Source organism: Bos indicus, chromosome 11, assembly GCF_029378745.1.
Source record: "Bos indicus isolate NIAB-ARS_2022 breed Sahiwal x Tharparkar chromosome 11, NIAB-ARS_B.indTharparkar_mat_pri_1.0, whole genome shotgun sequence".
Classification (NCBI taxonomy): Eukaryota; Metazoa; Chordata; class Mammalia; order Artiodactyla; family Bovidae; genus Bos; species Bos indicus.
In genome coordinates this window covers 21,985,060-22,007,336 of record NC_091770.1, presented here as the reverse complement: position 1 = coordinate 22,007,336, position 22,277 = coordinate 21,985,060, and the positions used below count along the sequence as shown (strand labels likewise).

General features: G+C 38.1%; 1 protein-coding gene across 3 annotated transcripts in view; it reads left to right on the top strand.

Moving 5' to 3' along the window:
- The first annotated feature begins 1,497 nt into the window (after positions 1-1,497).
- Positions 1,498-22,277, top strand: part of THUMPD2 (THUMP domain containing 2) — a 40,046-nt gene continuing 19,266 nt past the window's right edge. For all 3 annotated transcript variants that reach the window (XM_019970044.2, XM_070798542.1, XM_070798541.1), the window contains exons 1-6: positions 1,498-1,658; positions 7,119-7,254; positions 8,589-8,992; positions 9,897-9,974; positions 13,351-13,403; positions 16,464-16,551. In XM_019970044.2, coding sequence (XP_019825603.2) covers positions 1,533-1,658; positions 7,119-7,254; positions 8,589-8,992; positions 9,897-9,974; positions 13,351-13,403; positions 16,464-16,551 — 885 coding nt within the window. In that variant the 5' untranslated portion in view covers positions 1,498-1,532. The remainder of the gene's footprint in view (positions 1,659-7,118; positions 7,255-8,588; positions 8,993-9,896; positions 9,975-13,350; positions 13,404-16,463; positions 16,552-22,277) is intronic.

The following is a 22,277-nucleotide window of genomic DNA, read 5'->3' as shown; positions in this document are numbered from 1 at the left end:
GAACAAAGCTCAGTATGTACAGTATAAATCAAGACTTAGGTTCTAGCCTGAGCTGTGCCCCTAACTCACTGTCCCTGAGCCTCTTTAAGCATCAATTTCCTCTATCTGAAAAATAAGAAGATGAACGAGATGATAGTACATCTCCTTTTTAAAAAATATTTCACATCTTTATTTTTAAAAGTTATGTCAGAGATATAATTTGTTTTAAAGTTATGCTAATGAGTGCGAGCCTGCTACGTCTCTTCAGTCTGTGTCTGACTCTTTGCGATCCCAAGGACTATAGGATGCCAGGCTCCTCTGTCCATAGGATTCTCTAGGCAAGAACACTGGAGTGGCTTGCCATGCCCTCCTCCAGGGGATCTTTCCCACCCAGGGATCAAACCCACCTCTCTTATGTCTCCTGCATTGGCAAGTGGATTCTTTACAACTAGCACCACCTGGGAAGCCCAAGCTAATGCATATCATATTTTTTTTATTGCCTGTTTATATTATTATAGTCAAAGATTAAAATAAGAGTACACTATTTATACTCTTGCTGCTGCTGCTGCTAAGTCACTTCAGTCGTGTCCGACTCTGTGCAACCCCATAGACGGCAGCCAACCAGGCTCCCCCGTCCTTGGGATTCTCCAGGCAAGAACACTGGAGTGGGTTGCCATTTCCTTCTCCAATGCATGAAAGTGAAAAGTAAAAGTGAAGTCGCTCAGTCGTGTCCAACTCTTCGCAACTCCATGGACTGCAGCCCACCAGGCTCCTCCGTCCATGGGATTTTCCAGGCAAGAGTACTGGAGTGGGGTTGCCTTCTTATCCAAGTTCCAACTTCTTATCCAAGTTCCGACTTATTGTTTTCTCCAAGGTACAACAGAAAGACCTATTACTGATGTATCTTCCTTTGTTATAGTCATTTAAAGAGTAGCAGTCACAGATGTTATAGGGAAATCATTTTTAATGCTTCATTTTCCCACCTTAAAAAATATTGATTTGAAAATATTATTCATTTATTTTATACACCAACAATCAATCGTTTGGAATAGGATGTCTCATTATTAGCACAAACCAGTAATCTTATCCCCTATCTCACTACCGGGGAAGAACTGAGGTAAAAATCTAATGGATATTTTAAGCAACGCCATCAGTTATTCATTCCCTCCAGTCTTTCACATTTTATGTTGTTTCCTATAGTCATCATTCACTTCTTTAGCATAGCGAAGCCATGCTATCAGAGGCAAAGATGTGCCATAAGAGCATCTGCTAAGGATCTACCAGATGAGTGGCAGTCTTTATTATTCCCAGTTATATATCCCAATCACATCCCTTCCACCTGCGATTCTAAATAATTCCAGATGCCTAATCAACGAGGTTCCAATCAGTTAACCTAGGAGACCCACAGGGCCCCTCTCAGCCGATCAGACCTTTCTGGGACCTTCCGGCCTGGTTCGCCCTTGGCTACACCCGGCCCTTCGGCCCCTGCGCGCCGCCTCCGGGACCTCGGGGCCGCGCCGCGCGCACCCGAGGCCACGTGACCCCGAACTGCCATGGCGGTGGTTCCCGGAGGTCCCAGCTCCAGGCCTGCAGTGGGCGCCCAGTTTTTCTGCACCGCGGGCCGCGGGTTGGAGCCCTTCCTGATGCGGGAGGTGCGGGAGCGGCTGGCTGCCACCCAGGTGAGTCGGCCTCGCAGCGAGCCGGGGCGAGAAGCAGGGCGGCCCAGGCCCCGCCCCTGCCCGTGGTCCCTCCCCGCTGGGGTCGGTCCTCGACCCTCGAAAGTGACGCGAACCCCTCACTGTCTGACCGCGAACCCACAGAGGCGACGGCCGGGCCCTCGGAGTTCTGCTGGCAGGTCCCTTAATTACTGCCAGAAAGACCCGCCAGCCCTTTCCCCCTACACATCTGTCACTGTCACGGCTGAAGGTTTTTTTTTTTAAAAAGAGCTATTGATGTGAGTTACTTCCTAGATTCTTTAAAGAAAAATGTTTGATAGTGCCTATAATTAGAATTAGACCTGTAAGAATTCTTTCTCCAGCTTTTAAATGCAAATATAATCGTCAGGTTCAGCTATTTTTGTCAGTTTCCTGACACTGTGTTTATCTCAGGACTGTTGGGAGGATTCAGTGATAAAGGTTATGTAAAGTACAGTGTAAATCCGCAGTAAATAGTAGCTAGAAAAATACCCTAAGATGCCTCAGAGAAGGAAGTTAGCAGTTGCTGGTATTATTACACTGTTAATTTCGATGAAATGAAGAAAGTTGTAAACATCAGTTTACCGTCTAGTACATGCTGAGCCTGTTTCTTGAAAACAGGGAAAGGATGTAATAGAAAAAGGCTCCAGTGTCTTGATGGGATTATATATGACAGTGTAAATGATGTATTTTTGGAAAATGAAAGCTTATTGAAAGAAACTGACCACTCCACTCCCAGGACTCCTGAAGTGTTGAAAGCTCACAAAAGGAGTTTCTGTGATGATGATTGGAGAGAGGACAGAGAGGATCATGAAGAATGACATCAGTCTTATTAGACTAACTGCCGTTTGTGGTTTTAGTCACCGAATGTCATAGAGTGTTAAATGTAGCTAGTCTGAAAAAGCAACAATATAATAGCAACTGCCGACATGGGTTAAGCATTTAATATGTCAGACACTTAATTTTCACAACAACCCTATCTTTTGAGGTGGGCTCCACATTTAACAGAAATGGAAAATGAAGCACAAGTAAGTCCAATAAAATATTCACATCACGGAACCAGAAAATGGCAGAGCTGGGATTCACACCCAAGCTATCTGTGAAATCAGACATGTTATCATGTTCAACCCAGGCAGGTTGGCACCTGGTTCCAGGTCCTTGAACACTGTGAAGCCATGACATCATGCCGCGCTGATTTTTTTTTTTTTTTTTTCAAATATTCACTTAGAGTTCTTGGTATGAAAAATAGAAGGCTTGACCCAATCTGCGTATGCTTCAGTATTAGAAAACTGACCTCTCTGCTTGTTCTCAGTGTTTGCCATTTGCACCTCCGTGGTGTACTTTCACATGTTCCTCTATTTCCTATCAATTGGAGTCAAATAAGTTATAGCTGGCACTTGGTCACGTTCAGGTTTGATTATTTTTCCTCCGGTGTTGGGGCAAGCCTCTTTATAGGTTCCTGGGTATTTTTAAATACTTACAGCATATAAATATAATATATACTCTAGTATGCAGTGTGTAGCATACCTTAAAGAAATGTATTGGGTAAAATTAAGCTTTACTTTGTAATTCTGTTTAATGTGTTAAATACTGTTATTATAAAAATAAAAGTAGAAACAGTAATCTTGAAGATAAAATTCATTGTAGTAGAGGTGTCTGCAATGCCAGAGAACCAGGAGGCCCGGTCAGTTAATTAATCAGCCTTTATAAACCCACATAGCAAAACAATTAGCCCACATAGTAGGGTTAAGCAGATAGTCGAGTTATTTCAGTTATTTCATTTAATGGGATGATTGCATAAGGTTCTAGATTCTATGCATTCCCTGTAGATTGGATACTTTTTAAAAAATTAAGTAAAATATATATTTTTAATTCTCTCTTCTAAAATGAAACACAAAAGCTCACACCCCACCTCGGTCCTTCACCTAGCACTTAAAAATTAATTCTAAAATTAAGTGGCATCTGTAGAATTAGGAAAACTTTGGTATCTCCTTATTACTGTACCTTACCTTTTTGCCTTGGCTTAGGCTTTTCATCTTTTCATTAGATCTGACTCCCTAAATTTTAAAAGAAAAACAAAAATACTAACTGCGTAGATATTATAGCTGACAACAGAGCTGTTTTTTCTTTTAATAAAGGCTGTTGTTTCATCTTCTGAAGTGTTAGACATAAAACCAGTTGGTTTTAGACACTTTTAATGATTTAATTCCAAATGGAAAAAACAGATTGGATATATAAATAAATTTTCAAGTAACAAATACTAGTGTGAAATAGTCTAAAATGCCACAGTCCTCCCTAATTATTGTAATTGAATATGATCAGTTACAAACAATAAACTAAAGAAAATGAGTAACAGTAGCTTCAGCAGTGTTTGAAATCATAAATACCAAAACTCGTTTTTCTACTACTTTGAGATAGAATACTTTATCAAAGGTGAACTGTTAAAGCACTTGCATATATATGATTGATTCTCACAGTGGCTATTTTACCATTTCATAAACTACTTCTTTTTTTTTTAAACTTTACATAATTGTATTAGTTTTGCCAAATATCAAAATGAATCCGCCACATTCTGATTACATGCTCATTTCTTATAAAAGGAATGTAGGCCTAATGTTAATTTTTTTTTAAATAAACAGAATAAACCAGTGTTGGTATTGATTTTTAGAATGTATTTAACATTTTAAGTGGCTAAACACATATTATTCTTATGATTGAGCACCCCAGTAGATTAAAGGACCTTTTGCTGCTGCTGCTGCTGCTGCTGCTGCTGCTAAGTCGCTTCAGTTGTGTCCGACTCTGTGCGACCCCAGAGATGGCAGCCCACCAGGCTCCCCCGTCCCTGGGGTTCTCCAGGCAAGAACACTGGAGTGGGTTGCCATTTCCTTCTCCAATGCATGAAAGTAAAGAGTGAAAGTGAAGTCGCTCAGTCATGTCTGACTCTTAGCGACCCCATGGACTGCAGCCCACCAGGCTCCTCCATCCATGGGATTTTCCAGGCAAGAGTACTGGAGTGGGGTGCCATTGCCTTTTCCTAAAGGACCTTTTAGGTCCTCTTCCTCTTAATTAACTTGATTTTCAGTCAAAAAAATTTTTTGTTCTCCACACCCTCCTCCAATAAAATATTTTTAGAAGTTCATTATATAAATTATCTCCCTTGATACTCAAGTAAATGAGAAAAGATAAGATCTTTGTACTAGTAAATAATTAATTTAATGTCTAGACTGGTCTAGATGTTTGTATCAGTTTATTTATAAGACTTGAATCTTAGAACCATAGATTTACAGTAAAATATTTATTTCAGTTCCCCCAGAATCTTAACTGGCTATTTCATGTGATGGCTTAATATCAACTATACTTTTAGATCAAGTAACAAAATCTAAACTTCAAAAAAATTTACCTTTTAAAACTTTGTTTCCAAGTTCTAAGCATTTTGAGGTATATATTCAATTTTGACTTTAGTGGGAAAATGTCACCTTTGTAATGAGAAAGAAGTAAATTGTAAAAACCGGAAGTTCTTGTTTTAGTTACTTCATTATCCCCTTAAATATTGATTCCTAAACATTCTTTCATTCCCTACTTCCTTCGTCTGTCTTAGGTACATTGCTAGTACCTAAAGTCTTTGGAGTTTTAAAATTTATTTGTTTTTTCAGCTCTATTTAGATATAATTGATATATAGCATTATTTAAGTTTAAGGTGATCTGATACGTTTATATGTTGCAAAATGATGACCACCATAGCATTAACTAACACCTCCATCCCATCATGTAATCAGCATTACTTTTTTGATGTGAACATTTAAGATCTACTCTTTAAGCAACTTTCAGCTAAATAATACAGAATTATTAGCCAAAATCACCATGCTATACATCAGAATCCCAGATCTTGTTCATCTTAAAACTATAGAAGTATTGGGGTTTTAATTGTCATCAACTTAGGGCTTCCCCAGCAGAGATTCTTCTTCATCAAGCTAGAGTGTAACTTTAGAAATTACCATCCCAAAAGCTTAATTAGAACAGGTCAGATCAAACATACCATACACTTGGAGTTCAAGTTCCACTGAGTGGGAGCTGTCTGTACACATGGAACACCCCTGATTCCATGGTTGCCTCAGTCCTAGGAGATAACTTAAAACCATGTTAGTTAGCCTGAGGCCATTCCTAAAGGAGAATGCTAGGAGCATCCACATCCATCCTGAACTTTAGGGGGTTGGTTGACCCAAAAGGTTTAGGGTTCCATTGGCATTGAGCATCGTTTGCTGTACCTCATTTGACTCTCTGAATCAGTGCTCTTTTCATTTTCCTTTCTTCTCTGACTTTGTCTACATATCTATCCTGTCTTTCAAGCCTCTTTCAGTTTGATGCATACTCTTGCTTCTATCCATTGTCCGGTTCCCGCAGCCAAGTGGTTCATTATTTCTTCCTCAGTAATCTGCTTCTCCCTCCAGCATCACATTCAGCACTCAGTCCTTTATGCCCCGTCCACAGAAATCTTTCTTCCAGCTAATTTAGTGCTGTCATAGTTTTCATCAGAAGTCTATAATGGTGAACCATTACTATCTGGGGTAAAATCGTTACTGTTTTTCAAGCTGGGCCTGAGCCGCACCATCCATCCGCCTGACACCATCCAGTCAGCATCACACAGCAAAGGTTGCCATGCTGTCTTACAGTTTACTTCAGCCAGATTGTCACGCCCACCTCTGCATTCTTCCCCTGCATTCTTTTGTGAGAATCCCTCTGACCAAATCTTATAGGATTCTTTCCCAAGACTTTTACTAATGGTGGCTTCCATCGTTAGTAATGCTTATTGTACCTGCAACTTACCAGAACATTTATTAACATTTTACTTTTCTCCTGGGCTTAATGCAAATTATTGTCTTATACCTTTTACATTTTAATTGTATGTCAGTATATGCCTTTTACATTATTATTCATCTGTAGGATTTATACTCTATGCTTCCTCGTGTTTAATAAATACCTACTGATTAGGTTAAACTTGGTCTAGACACCTAATTTGTCCTATCCATTTTGCCTTTCCTTTCCCCACTTTTAGTAGTTGTGTGAGATTTGATAATTAATCAGTATTTTGTGTTCTATTTTTTTTTTAGTAGAGTGTACACAAAAACTTTCCAAAAAGTAACACAGAAAGATTATGGTCTTGGTCACTGATTATGTGACTTCATACAAATTATTTAACCACTCTAAGCTTCAATTTCCTAATCTATAAAATGGAGATGATAAAATCTACCTTAGAGGGTTGTTATAGGATGAGGGGGAAAACCGTATTCAGAGTGCCTAGGATAGTCTAATAAATAGTAGATACTTCAGAAATAGGCATTTTTATTATTGTTAGATGCTATGTTTTAATGCATTAAGGGGGAGGGAAGGGAAATGATTCTTAATCTGACATTGAACTACATTAATATCTATTTTTTCTATCTCTAGGTTGAATACATTTCAGGAAAAGTTTTTTTCACCACCTGTTCTGACTTGAATATGCTGAAACAATTGAAATCTGCAGAAAGGTTATTTTTGCTGATTAAAAAGCAGCTTCCATTTCCTGTTTCTTCTGTGAGTAAAGGTAGGTGTATACCTGTTGCTTTTACCTACGTGACATAGTGCACTCCAGAGTTTTTTGCTTGGCAATTAATATGTAGCCATTTCATATTTTAAAGAATCATTCATACCCCTGGGATCATTAATTTTAGTTATTTTTCTGTATTTCCTGAATATTATCACCTAATTGTGTTTCTTCTCTTTTACAAGTTTTGACCAATGTGTTGCCTTCCTTCTGAGATTTTAGTGTCCTAAGTCACATTTCTTCCTTGAGAATTATGATCAGACACCTTCTCTAAGGCTATATATGGTTGGTGCATTTATTAAGATTTAGGAGCATGTAATAACCCCAAATGCATTGATTTAAATAATTGGTCAGAACTTATAAATTTTACCTGATGAGTGATATAATTGGAAAATACTACATAGTCAAATTTCCTATTGTGGGGAACTTTAAATTGATAAAGCATTAAAGAGGGCTTAAGAGATTTCTTGTCCACTCCCTACTTTTATAAATGTGCTGCTAAAATAACGTAAAGATACTGACAAAAGCAAAAAAGGATCTGCTATAGCTGGATAAAACATTGCCTTAAACCTTATTTTGACTGCTGCTTGTGCACAAGAAATCATGTCATCACAGCCTATAATAAACTGTGTCAAGAGCAATTCAAATGGTGAGACATCAAGATGAGGCAGAAAAATTGTTAACAAATCCTCAGATATTATGTTGTAAGGTCAGTAAAACTTCATCCCAATATTCCACACACTTTCATCTTTAAAGAACTACAGTAATTACTCTTTGATCATCTTGATGGCTTTTGCTTATCAAGAAAAGATTACATTTTACTAAGCATGACTGCCAGTTCCTAAATTATGAATGAGTTGTGTATCTGAAATGTTTCTTTATGGAAGCTCATTTTATGATCTGTGCTAATATTTTGTGGTCTTAAATAGTCTCAAGATTCAGTTGCTCTGTTTTTGAGCTCTGTTTTGCAATTTACTCTATTTTTTAAAACTTAATTTTTTATATGCAAGATCAGCATTACTTTAAAGATCAACACACATTGTACATCTCTGTGTATATCGAAGAGATACATATGTTATCATAGGACAAATGATCTTGCTAAAGTAAATGGTAACTTTATAGGAATTTTAAAACAGGTTTGATGTTAAGTATGGAATACATGAATGAACTTTATTCTGTACAATATTCTTAAATTATATAAGTTCCAGATAAAAGGGAAATCAGTATTCATGTAGCAATTTAATAAAATTTCTTATTTTAAAGAAATAAAGGTAATGGGATTTGAGGGTGTGAATAGCTTCACTAAAGGATAAACTGAGATTTTACTTATTTAGGAAAAATACTTAATGAACTACAAAGACTTATAAATGATGATCCTGAAAGTTGGTTGAATGCCATTTCAATTTGGAAGAATCTTCTTGAACTTGATGCAAAAAAGGAAAAACTTTCTCACAAAAATGCTAACCCACTCAAAAGAAAAGTGGGAGAAGATGATATCACTGCTAAGAAATTGAAAACAGAACAAATCCAAGAGCTACAAGAGACTAAGGAATGCCAGCTGGAAAAACAAATAGAAGAAAAAATATTGGAGCAAGGAAATTTTATCACCGAAGGAGAAAAATTTCAAAAACTTCAGGATGATGTCACGGAAGCTGTTGATACGCGTAACCAGACCAACTTAACTTTTAGAGTTTCCTGTCGCTGCAGTGGGGCCGTTGCAAAGACCCTTACTGCGCAGGTACACTTGCCCCCCAGAGTGGGTTCCCATTTTCTAAAAGAATTAATTATTCTTTAGATCAAAAATGAGGTGAAAACTTCTCACAGAATACATAACCAGGCCCAGACAGATCACTCGACCTAATCGCACATAACTAAATCTCTTCTAAAAATGCATTTTCCTTCTTAACTTTACCTCAGATGCTTAAGAGGAATACTGTGCCAGTCTACATAAAGACTTCCTTTTACTTTCTTCCTAAAAGTTTCCTTAAACTCATAGATACTGTTTACATTTGGAAATTCGAATATCATGGCCCTAAGCCTTTTGGCTTTCTCTTCAATTCGGTTCTGTGTTGATCGAGTGGTTGCTCAGCACCAGGTCTTGAATGTGGGATCTTCCCAGGACCCAGACTGAGATACACAGGTGTACTTAAAAGGAGAGCGAACACCACAAAAGGACCCTGCAAAGTTTAGTGATATTGAGGGCATAGGTGTGGGTCCTTGGGCCAGTCTTAAAATCAGACAGACTCTTCAGTCTGAACCTAATGCTACTAAACAGGTACTTTTAAATTATACAGAATTGCCATAGCTAAAATAGTTCATCTTTCAGTTTGCATCTATTTCCTGGAACCCAGAATGACCATATTTATCAGGCCACAATCTGGTTATTTCATGTGTCTGAAATTACGAGGAGAGAGATTACACACAAGTAAACGTCAATGCCATAAGATTTGTTGGGGTGGAAGCGGTACAATGCACCCTTATTGCCTTGAATAGAAAATGCTTTCGTGTAGTATTTTAATATTGTAACCTTAAATTACCATCAGATAGTATGATTGATTTCCCTGATAGTTTTCTGCTTACATTTAAACTTAAAATTTTCATTTTTAGTAGTCTTATCTTTTTTTAACCTGTTGCCTTTTCAGGAGGTAGGAAGAGTAATTGGAATTGCTCTTATGAAACAGTTTGGATGGAAAGCAGATTTGAGGAATCCAAATTTGGAGGTAATGAATGTTCATTTTATTTTATATGCTCATAACCTAATTCTTTAAAGACAATGCCAACTATTCTTTTTTTTTAATTGAAATGTAGTTGACATAAAATATGATTCACGTGAATTACACAGTGATTCAACATTTGCATACATTATAAAATCATCACAAGTCTAATAGCCATCTGTCTCCATTCAAAGTTATTACAATACAGCTGCAATGTCAATAACTTTTAGTGTGCTTTTTAACTTTGCTTTAAAGTTTTAAGTCATGTCTACATGGATCTAACAGTCTGATTCCTCCTCTGCAACAGAATACTGCAGATTCTTTTTTTTTGCAGATTCTTTTGCTAGTAGTTTTCACTGTGAAAATGTCTCATTCAAATTGAACTTTTGGAATGGAATTGTTTAGTCGCAGTTAAACTAAACACTAGAGATGCTCTCTATAATCACTATAATACATAACAAATATCTATAAGAAATTCTAGTTAATGTAAAAAATAAAATTGGAAAACAGACCTGTGTTAACAGTGGCTTTGTTGGGCTTGTGGGATTATTTTTCTTTCCCTTTTCTCTATTTTCAAAATTAATTTAATGAGGTTATACCATTTTTAATTGGAACAAAGTAAACACATGGGACAATGAATTCTGACTATAACAAATGTTCTTCAGTGTTTTTTGAAGACCATAAGTTTGACCAGTAGTCATTTTTATGATTCATTAATTGGTAGATTATTTTTATATAGCTTTAAAAGGAGTAATGGCTAGTCAAACCAGAAGGCTTTGTGTTGTTTTCTATTTTGTTATTTGATATTTTTTGCTTTTAAAAAGGCATGCCTAGTGTATATCCTTTATTGCTGTTTTGCAAAATTCTTTGATGCTGAGAATGTTTTTATATAAGCGTATCTTCTTTCATCTCCCTGTCTATAGTTTTCTTATCTTCCGTCTGGTTTCCTCCTCATCTCTCCCTGACTCCATCTCAGTGTCTCAGAACCACAGTTTTCTCATAGTTTAGCTCATAAACAAATATATCTAATTTAATTCCTATCATCCATTTAATGCAAATAATAGCTATTAGTAGAAATAATTAACACAAAACAAAATTGACAACAGAATCACACATAGTAAAATCTATGTGACCAAAACTGACAGAAGAATCAAATTTTAGCAAATTTTGTTCTGTACAAGTAACAGAGAAGACTTCATAGTGCAAAAAGTTGTACCTGATAACATTTGGTATATAAAAATATCAGTATATCATAACTTTAACTGTTAAATAGAAAAGAATCAATACCAATCAGTAGCTTTGCTAACATGAATAAGATAAAAAAAATTGTAAAGTTTAGCTTCAATGATCAAAGAATTAAACTAAATGGAATTCATTCCAGATTATTCTTTTCTTAGTAAAAGCTTATCAATATTGGAATAGTTCTGATTAAACTATATTAAAATACCTTTGGGGTAAAAGTATCAGGAGTCAAATGTTGTTGAGGTCAAAGAGCAGAGTTAGAATATTCCATAAACCTCATCAGGCTAAAGGAGTAAGATTCTTTTAAAATTTATGTGGGCTACTGATTTCAACTTGAGACATTTAAATCCTCATCATGACCTAACATGAGAACTATAGCTAACACTGCTGTGTGGTATAGGAAGGTTGTGAAGAGTAAATCCTAAGAGTCCTCATGGTGAGGAAATTTTTTCCCCTTTTTTGCTTTTCTTTTTATCTACATGAGAAGGTGGATATTAGTTGAACCTATTGTGATAATCATTTCATAATATACATGAATCAAACCTTCATACTGTATGATTTAAACGTAGATAGTGATGTATGAATTATTTCTCAATAAAACTGGGGGGAAAATAACAGGAGAAAGATGATCAGTTCAGTTCAGTTCAGTCGCTCAGTCATGTCCGACTCTTTGCCACCCCATGAATCGCAGCATGCCAGGCCTCCCTGTCCATCACCAACTCCCGAAGTTCACTCAGACTCACGTCCATCGAGTCAGTGATGCCATCCAGCCATCTCATCCTCTGTCATCCCCTTCTCCTCCTGCCCCCAATCCCTCCCAGCATCAGTCTTTTCCAATGAGTCAACTCTTCCCATGAGGTGGCCAAAGTACTGGAGTTTCAGGCTTTAGCATCATTCCTTCCAAAGAAATCCCAGGGCTGATCTCCTTCAGAATGGACTGCTTGGATCTCCTTGCAGTCCAAGGGACTCTCAGGAGTCTTCTCCAACACCACAGTTCAAAGGCAACAATTCTTCAGTGCTCAGCTTTCTTCACAGTCCAACTCTCACATCCATACATGACCACAGGAAAAACCATAGCCTTGACTAGACGGACCTTTGTTGGCAAAGTAATGTCTCTGCTTTTGAATATGCTGTCTAGGTTGGACATAACTTTCCTTCCAAGGAGTAAGCGTCTTTTAATTTCATGGCTGCAGTCACCATCTGCAGTGATTTTGGAGCCCAAAAAAATAAAGTCTGACACTGTTTCCACTGTTTGCTCATCTATTTCCCATGAAGTGGTGGGACCAGATGCCATGATAGAAAGGAATAAACTCTTCATATAACTGATGCACTTTGCTGTACACCTGAAAGTAGCACAGCTTGTGGATTAACTATACCCCAATAAAAATTTTAAAAGAAAAAAAAAGCAGTCCCTATAAATAATAGAGTGAAAGGTCACTCTTACTACAGTATATTAGCTTAAGCAGGTTTTCTGTTAACCATGGTATCAAGTCTTACTTGAGGCTAGAATTAGGGTAGATTTAGGTAATTGTCTCTAACCTAAACGGAGAAGGCACTGGCAACCCACTCCAGTACTCTTGCCTGGAAAATCCCAAGGACGGCGGAACCTGGAAGGCTGCAGTCCATGGGGTCGCTAAGGGTCGGACACAACTGAGCAACTTCACTTTCACTTTTCACTTTCATGCATTAGAGAAGGAAATGGCAACCCACTCCAGTGTTCTTGCCTGGAGAATCCTAGGGACGGTGGAGCCTGGTGGGCTGCCGTCTATGGGGTCGCACAGAGTTGGACACGATTGAAGCGACTTAGCAGCAGCAGCAGCTCTAACCTAAAATGCTTAAAAATCTAATTTAGTTAGGGTAATTCAAAGAATCGCTGTAAAGAAAAGTGATCTTGAGTTCTTCGTAATGTGATTCTCAATATAAGTTGTTTACCAAATTGACTTCAGAATTTTTCTATGAGATGTACTTAAAATTTACTTTGCTCAATAAAAAATACTATGGAATATTTTTTCAGATATGAAGAGGCCTTGGAATTTATTAAAATATACGTTGTATAGGTTCCAAATGGAAGCTTTCAAATTGTCACTCATTGGGTAATGCATTACCTGGTCCATTCTAACGTCAATATTTGTTCTTTCAGATTTTTATACATCTAAGTGACGTTTACTCTGTGTTGGGAATTCCTGTGTTCAGGTACGTATTATTTCTAAGCTTCAGGTTTGTGTCTTAGGAGAGTTTGTAAAACTAAAAACTTTGTGTTTTTATTCATAGTATGAAACACTGATATATCAGAGGGAGCTTAAATCAAAGCCTTTGAGTTCTTTGCTTGAACCAGTAAAGTATTTGCATGGAACTTTGGATCCTGATTGGACTGGTTAGAGTTGTGAAAGATTTGATCACAATAGTCAACTGATTACATTTTTCATATTGAAAATCATATCTATTTTTTTATTAAATGATTTTCACAGGCCCACATTTAAACTAAATTTTAGTCCATTGGCCTCTTGGATTTTTCATTAAAATAGAAAATACATCACAGTTCTTAAAATTCATTTTGAACATACTTCACATTTTACTGCAGTTTTTTTTGTGGGAGAGTAATTCCAATTTTTAAAATCTTCTTCAGGTTTTCTCCCTAGTTATGTAGGGTACTATATAATAATAAATACAGTTGAATTTTTCTGAATATTTCTTATTCAGAAATATTTATTGAATGTTTATCATACAGCAGTACTTTCTTAGATGCTTTGGGAAGGAATGGGTGGTTGGATGATGGAAATAGTGATTTGCAGTTTCTTGGGAGCATGTAAATATTGTTGGCATCTTCAAAACATTTTATATGCATAGCCATGTTTACATAGTATAAAGTGATTTAGATATCTTTTCTCTAGGTGGTTCTAGGTATGGAATATTTTTAAAATCATAAAAATCCTATGGAAAGATCCCATTGACCCTGAGGTCACATTTGTACATGTGTAAGCCCAGATCAGGATGTAAAAAGAACGCTTAAGGTCATTGTAACAGTTTTATCAGATGATGCACCATTGCAGTTGATTAGCACAGAGCTGAGGACATTCTGAATGGTCAAGAAATGCTGAATGATTGTGTTCTCGCTGTGTGCTAGTTATAGGGTAGGCCCCACTAGCCTCAAGATTACAGATATCATGCACCAATAGTCACTTTAACACACATGAGGTCATCACATGCCTCAAGGCCCTGTTGGCTTCCCTTGGCCCCCACCTACTCCAGTACCTTCCCAACTCTCCCAGACCAGACCTAACCCACTGTTTTACATCTACACCTACGTACATCTACACCTACGAGGTGTCCAGGCTTCCCTACTTCAGTGCCTTTTGGAGTGCCAGGCCCTAACCCCTGCAGATGTAGATGGGGATACTCTATATATTGTAGATAGGAAATGACCCACGAAAATGAAGAAATGTATGGAGATATGAAATACAGGGAAAGCAGAGTATGCTTAGTTTATGTCTGTAAGTTTTGCAGTACTTCCAGGTAAAAGGTCTCCAAACACACATTTGAAGATAAAGATCTGGGATTCAGGGGACTGATCTAGGCTAGAGATGGAGATGAGAATGTCTTCAACTTGGTGATAATGGTGTGTAAGAAAATAAAGAAGAGATTCATATATGAGGACAAGAGGATCAAAAGCCACATTTATTTTTGTACTGGGGTAAAAGTCAGCTAAAACTCCGAATAAACACATTAGCCAGGTCCTATGAAAATAGAGAATTATTTTTATTTTCAAAGAGTTTATTTCTGAACAGTTCTTTTCCCTGAATAATTTTATTTTACTGATATAATGAGGCCCTTTTGTTGAAGTAATAGCAGATTAGTTTTGTCCAAGCAAAGTAAGAATGGGTACCCTTGTGTCACACATTAATAGAGTTGGCTACCATAAAATAAACCTCTATTAGCAAAAGTATGCATACAATAGTCAAAAATTTCAAAGGTTCTGTATAAATCCCCGATGCGTAGAAAAGGACTTCGTAATGTGTATGGACAGAGACAGTTTTCCGTACCAGTTCTATTTGTGTGTGTCTAGAGTGAAAGTAATTTCTCAGTTTTGATTATACCTGATGTGTTTTGTAGCGAGATAATTGCTGCACTTAGCCTGCTGAAGCAAGATTCGTTGATCAGATTATTTTATAATTCTTCTACCCACAAAGTTTATATCCCAGATTCCAAATCTCTGGATATGGTACTATTTACAGTATGAAATTTTATTTCCTGAAAAACCTTTTCAACAAAAACAACCTCTCGTAGTTTTATCATGCAGTCTTCATCATAATACTAAATACACAATTACACTGTTTTATTTAAAAGACATACCTCATCTAATTCTAAGATCTTAAGAGGCTTGCAATAAATACAGACAAAACAAGAAAACTTTAAGAGCAGAAAGAAAATGATGAAAGGAAATAGGGTTTGGAAAACACTGTGGCTTGGTGTATTGTTAGTAGAAGAGCCCTCTTAGTGGCTTTAAAACAGGCCTAACCACAAAACAGCCAAGCATTGATTTTTGAAATCATATATCATGTCTTACCAATAAATAGTATACACAAAATAGATAAGTGCATTGAAATTTGCAAGGCAATGTTGTTCACTGCACCAGAAACATAGAAATAATATTTTGAAAATCTGTATCAAATCTGGAAACACCGATATTAGCAATAATGGGGTAGAAGATCAAGTATGAAGTGATAGGTAATGGAGACCAGTGAACTCACTGGGGAGTCCTCTGCTTCAGCATTTCATTCAATAAATTATTTTCGACAGTGCAGTGTCAAGCTTCATTCCAACTTTAGAGAAAGGTGCAAATGAGCAAAAGGCAAACTTACGAAAGGGACCTTTTAGAAATTCTTTAAGGGTTGGCATCCGTTCAGCCGTGGGTCCTGTACTGCATCTGTAGCACAGTGCAGTTTACTCTCGATGACTCTGGGTCAGTGAGAAAAGGTCTGTTCTACATAGGAAGTCAGGGAAGCATATAAAGTTAGAAGGACTTCCCTCATACGATTAAATTTTTTAAGTTAAGCACTTAAGGGTTTAAATTTCAGTTATCTAAAAAATTTTCCTTTCTGAAATACCACACTGGCTGGTTAGACAAGGTACCAGTTAGAGAAGGTAATTTTGTATTAATAAAAAGGTTATATACTCTCTAACTTAGGCAATACTTCAGTGCATGATGTACAGGTATGAATGGGTTAATTATTTTTGTTTGTATCCTATTAATAGGGTTCCTTTAGCCTGCAGAGCTTACATCAAGACAGCAGGGTTGAGATCTACCATAGCCTGGGCAATGGCCTCCCTCGCAGAAATTAAGGTAAGGAACCTGTTCTGGTCCCTTTTAATTGAATACCAAGGTCCTTTCCATAATTAATTTACACAGCCTCTTATTGATGGTTGCTTTCTTTTCTCTTTGGTTCTTTTAACCTTTTTTATTCTGTTTTTCTATTTCTTTTCTTGCCATTACACTTACGAACTGCAGATAGGCTTTTGTCAAACTTCTGGGAGAATTTTGGCTATGAAAATGCTGAGTCAAAAGATAACTACATTTTATTATTTCTAATTTTTTGTCACAGTCATGTGGCCTGTACAACTTCTACTTAAAATTTAACCAAGATCTTGATCAGTTTTTGTAAATGCTCCATGAACATAAGAAAATAATTTTATTTTCTAGTCAAGAGATGGCCTCTGTATCTTTTACTTGCTGTTTTACTATCTGCTCAGTACTGAAAGAGGTATTTTGAAATTTATTAGATTATATTTTTTAAGATTTTGCATTTTTATTCATTGTCACCTCATTCTGTAGTTTGTTCTGTAGTTTGGTTTATACTCATTTGACTGTTACTGCCTCATTGTAAAGTGTTCCTTTTTATTGTTATTAAAGTTTTCATCATGTTGATTTGTAAGTTTAAACTTAAATTTCACCATGTCTTAGTATTTCCACTTTTTTTCTTTGCATTTTCCTTTGTAGTTCTGCTTCGTTTTCAACTTTGTTTTCAGTGTGTATTTTTTATAAACATAGAACTCTATCTTTATCCCACAATGATAGGCTCTTTCAGTGAGAGAATTCAGTACAGTATTATGATAGATACAGCAGTTATGATAGATTTGCTTTGCAACTTCTTGCAGTTTACTCTTTATTTATGCTACTTTCATCAAGTGAATCGTCTCATTGTTTTCCCTGAGGTTGGATTTTACTCTGTGTGCTATTGAATGGCTCTCTCTCCCAGCTCTCTTAATTAAACACATGAGACTTGACTTTAAAACAAGACATCAACTCTTTTCTTTGCCAGCACACTGTTTTTACCACCTACACTCTGAACTTCCTCCTCTGTCCGCTCCTCCCTTGTCATGAGATGAGACCTCCAGGGTATTTTTTCTCTTCTTCTGGCCCACCTTTGCTCCTCCCTACAGTGAGACCTTTGAAACATGTTTACCCTCTTCCATTCCCAACTACCAGCTTGAACTGAATTATTTATTATGCATCAAAATTTCCAAGTATATCCGTTTTCAAAAGTTCTTATACTGCACTTATATTACACAACCCACCCGTAATCATTAAGATGCAGTGTGTGTAACATGCATTTCTGTATAAACACACAGGTATAGTGTGAGGTACAGTGCTTCTCACCCTTCTTCTTCACTTTATCTTTCTCTCTTTGAGGTCTCTGCTCTGCTTTATTTGTTGCTTGGATAGTCTTTTCTTGGTACTTTCCTCAAACTTGGTATTTGAATAATATACGCTCTGGACTCCAGTATCTCCTTACACTTCTTCCTGTCACCTGGGTATCCCCCTTTGGCTTGGTATGAGATCCTTGAGTTCCAGTCCTTTTCTCTCAGAGGTCTATAAATGCTGTTCCATTATCCTTTCACTTCCAGTGTTTTAGGGGAGCAGTTCCTGCCAGTATGATTTTTCTTTTCCTTGATGGCTATCTTGTTCTTTTTATTTGCAAGCTTGTAAGAGTTTTCTTTTTAATCCTCTAATCTCAGGGATATTACCAGATGTACTTATGTAAGTATCTTTTTTATTCAGCCCAGAACTGGATGAGTCCAACTCCCTGAGTTCCCTTTCCAACCCTACCACTTACAGGCTGGGAAACTTTATGTAAGATACTTAACATCTCTGCGCCTCGGTTTCTTACTTCCAAGATGAAAATAGTAATCTCATAGGACCATGTGAATTAGCATTTATCAAGGGATTAGAACAGCACCTAGCATATAGGAAGTACCTAAGTGTTAACTTCTGCTATGATAATGTCAAGGAGGGAGAAATTACCTCGCTATCCCCCCTTGAGTTCTTTTGACTGATCTAATAATTAAATTGACACAAGACAGATTAACAGAAGAAAAAAATTTTTAATTTGTATGCATGAAACTCTCATAGATGTGGGACCCCTGAAGTGATGGAAGCAGGCTATTTATATATTATTTTTAGACAAAGAAACACTTGTGAAGATTTAACAAAACAAAGAGGTTTGTGCTTGGGGTACCAGACTAGTGAAGAAGTAACAGTTTGTTTATCCAGCTTTCTCATGTATACAGCTTTGAATTCCCTAACTCGGGTGATAAAGATGCTTTCTATCCTCCTGGTAGAGGGAAGATACCTTCACTTGGGAGATTAAATTCCTGCTTTCAGGGGGAGAGAAGTGGGTCAGAGTGTATGTCCTTTTTATATCATTACCTGCTGTTTCTTAAGTAACTTTTAACTCAAAATAATCAATATGCCATTAAAGCATATTTTGGGGCATCCTGCCCTGGACCTCAACAGTAATAATAATTATAATAACTATTATTTAGTATATATAATAATTATAGAAATCATTTTTTCCTCCAGCTCAGGTACTCTTTCATCCATTATTTACTTATTATTTCCTCAACTATTTTGCTTTAGTGTCTTTTACTTAAACAATTTCCTTTTTTTTGTTTCTGGAGATCCTGTGATAAACATGTTAAGCTTCCTTTCTCACATATTTTCCATCTCTTTATATTTTGCCTGTGGATTTTGAGTTTTCCTTGGACATTATCTTCCAAGGTATAACCAGAGTCACCAAAATGTGCTGTACTTTATTGAAATGTTTAGTTTTAAAATCATGGATTTTTTTAGCTTTGGAAAATTGTGTATGTGTATGCCTAGAGAATTCCATGGACAGAGGAGCCTGGAGGGCTGCTGTCCATGGGGTCACACAGAGTCAGACACGACTGAAGCGACTTAGCATGTATGCATGCACTGGAGAAGGAAATGGCAACCCACTCCAGTATTCTTGCTTAGAAAATCCCAGGGACAGAGGAGCCTGGTGGGCTGCTGTCCATGGGGTTGCACAGAGTCAGACACGAAAGAAGCGACTTAGCATGCATGCATGCATTGGAGAAGGAAGTGGCAACCCATTCCAGTGTTCTTGCCTGGAGAATCTCAGGGACAAAGGAGCATGGTGGGCTGCCATCTATGGGGTCGCACAGAGTCGGACACGACTGAAGTGACTTAGCAGCAGCAGCAGCATGCTATATTTGGTAAAGAACTGTCTGCCAATGCAGGAGACAGAACAAACCTGGATTCAATCCTTAAGTTGTGAAAATCCCTTGGAGAAGGGCATGGCAACCCTCTTCAGTATTCTTTCCTGGAGAATCTCATGGACAGAGGAGTTGGGAGGGCTACAGTCCATGGGGTCACACAGAGTCTGAGGCAACTTAGCACACATCACATGCTATATTTGATATCTCTAGCGGCTTTAACTTTTTTCACATATTTATCTGTTCCCTCCAGAAGTTTCATTTCACTAGATGTGTATTGTTGGTTCTGCCTGTTTTCGCTCTAGCTTTTAAGGGACTTCCTACCCTTAGATGTGCACAGCATGGTTCTTTTTGGGAGAACACAGTATGGCCCACCGTATAAATGATCCCAGTATCCAGCCTTCATCCAGGCGGCCCCTCTTTGGAGCTTGGTACCTAAAACTGCACAAGCAGCTCAACCTTGAGTAGGCCAATGCCATGGAAACTGAAATTTAAGCCTGGGGGTGTTAGGTATTTTTCATGTTCAATGTAAACCATTCTACTTCATACAGATCATAAAAGCAAGGAAAATCAAGTTCTGTGTAAATCTTGGTTATTACTTTAAGCATATGGAAATACTTCTCTGCCACTGTCTATGTCCCCAGGTGTCATGACAGTCCTGCAGTAAAATCAGGACATTGAAAAATATTTAAGGGCAGATCACCTCATCGAAGAGGGACTGTGGGGAGAAAGAGCATGGAGTTTGGTACATTTTAAGTCATTAATAAAAATTAGTTCTCATACCGCTATTAATCTTAAAATTGTCATTTAAATCATTATTCTTTTTGTTACTTTTCTGCCCCTTCATGGGGGATCCATATGACACTCTGGTAGACTTTAGTGTCAGGGAGAAGCTTCTGAAGGACATTTTGTTTCTTTTCATCAGGTAGCCCCTGGCTCTGGCTGAACCCCGCTGTCTTCTGAGCACTCTGCCTCCTCTGTAGACAGACCAAGGGACCTCTGGGCCTGGCGCTGGGGTAGGTGTCCGGCTTGCACCTCGCTGCCCTTTCTGCCCAGGATCTCTCGCTGCCTTAGAAGCACGTGCCATCCAATCATCCTGGTCATCTACAGATCTCTTGTCACCGCTGTACTAGTATACAGCATTATTCCTGTCAGAAATCAACTCAGTGTCTGCGCTATCTGATCCCTTAGTGTCTTGCTCTCCCTGCCTCTCATGATCTGCTGTAGTCACATCCTAGAATTTATCATACCCAGAAAAGTATACCTTCCCCAAATCCCAGAAATGCTGCTCTTATCCTCCTCCTCCTTCCCACTCACTTCCTCCTGTGCCCTGCCATCGTTTTTTAACTCCATGAGACCGCTAGTCACCGGTGGCCCTGTGCTGTGCTGTGCTTAGTCCAGTCGTGTCCGACTCTTTGCAGCCACATGGGCTGTAGCCCGCCAGGTGCCTCTGTCCATGGGATTCTCTAGGCAAGAATACTGGAAAGGGTTGCCATGCCCTTCTTCAGGGATCTTCTGACCCAGGAATTGAACCAGGGTCTCCTGTATTGCAGGCGGATTCTTTACCGGCTGGGCTACCAAGGAAGCCCAGTAGGTGGCCCTGCTCACCACCTGTACTCAGCCCTCCCTCCCCACGTGGATTTTAGGCTCTATCATTACAGTCATTCCCTTGAGCATACTTGTAATTCTCCTGCTTCTTAAGTGACATAAATAATGGAATCAAAAGAGAAGTTTAACATGTTCTCACGAGGTCTACCAACATATTGGAATTACAGTGGCTTATAATTATTATAATCATTATAATAAATGAACTGTCCTTGTTTTGCTCCCTTACTTGTGTGCTGGATTCCATTCCCTCGTGCCTCCTTAAGGACTTTTTTCTCTACTGGGTCATTCCCATCAGCATGTGCACGTGCTATAATATCTTGCAACTTAAAAATGAATTGACCCTCTCCTGAACCCACATGATCCATCAGCTCTCACCCCCTCCTCTGCTTCCCTTTAGAGAAACACTTAGGACCAGCCATCCATATTTGGTGTCTACTTCTTCCTTCCCGTGCTCTCTGGTGTCCCCTTCCCTCAGGCTCTTCTCTGAGCACGCCACCGAAACCACTCACCTTGCTTAGCCTACCCGCACGTGGTCACTGTCACCACTCCTGCCTGTGGGATGTTTCCCCTTTGTTTGAGGACCAGCCTAGGCTCTGTGTCAGGGTCCTCTGCTGTCAGGGTACCCTGCTGGGCCTTCATCTACCAAACGTTGGTACTTAGGAGATCACCAGCATCCAGACGATAGGCTTATATATTTTTTTTACCTTCTCTTAAAAACTTCAGTCACATCAGACCATTGTCATTTTGTAATATTCCGCATTGCCATCCATCCTGTCGGTTCTTCCTTTAAAATATACCCAGAATCCAACTACTTCTCCCCACCTCCACCAATGTCACTCTTTATTCGGGCCGCCATTATCTCTGCCTGGATTCCCTAACTAGCCTCCTCGTAACTCCCCTACTTTTCTGTGGTCCTTTCTCACCAGG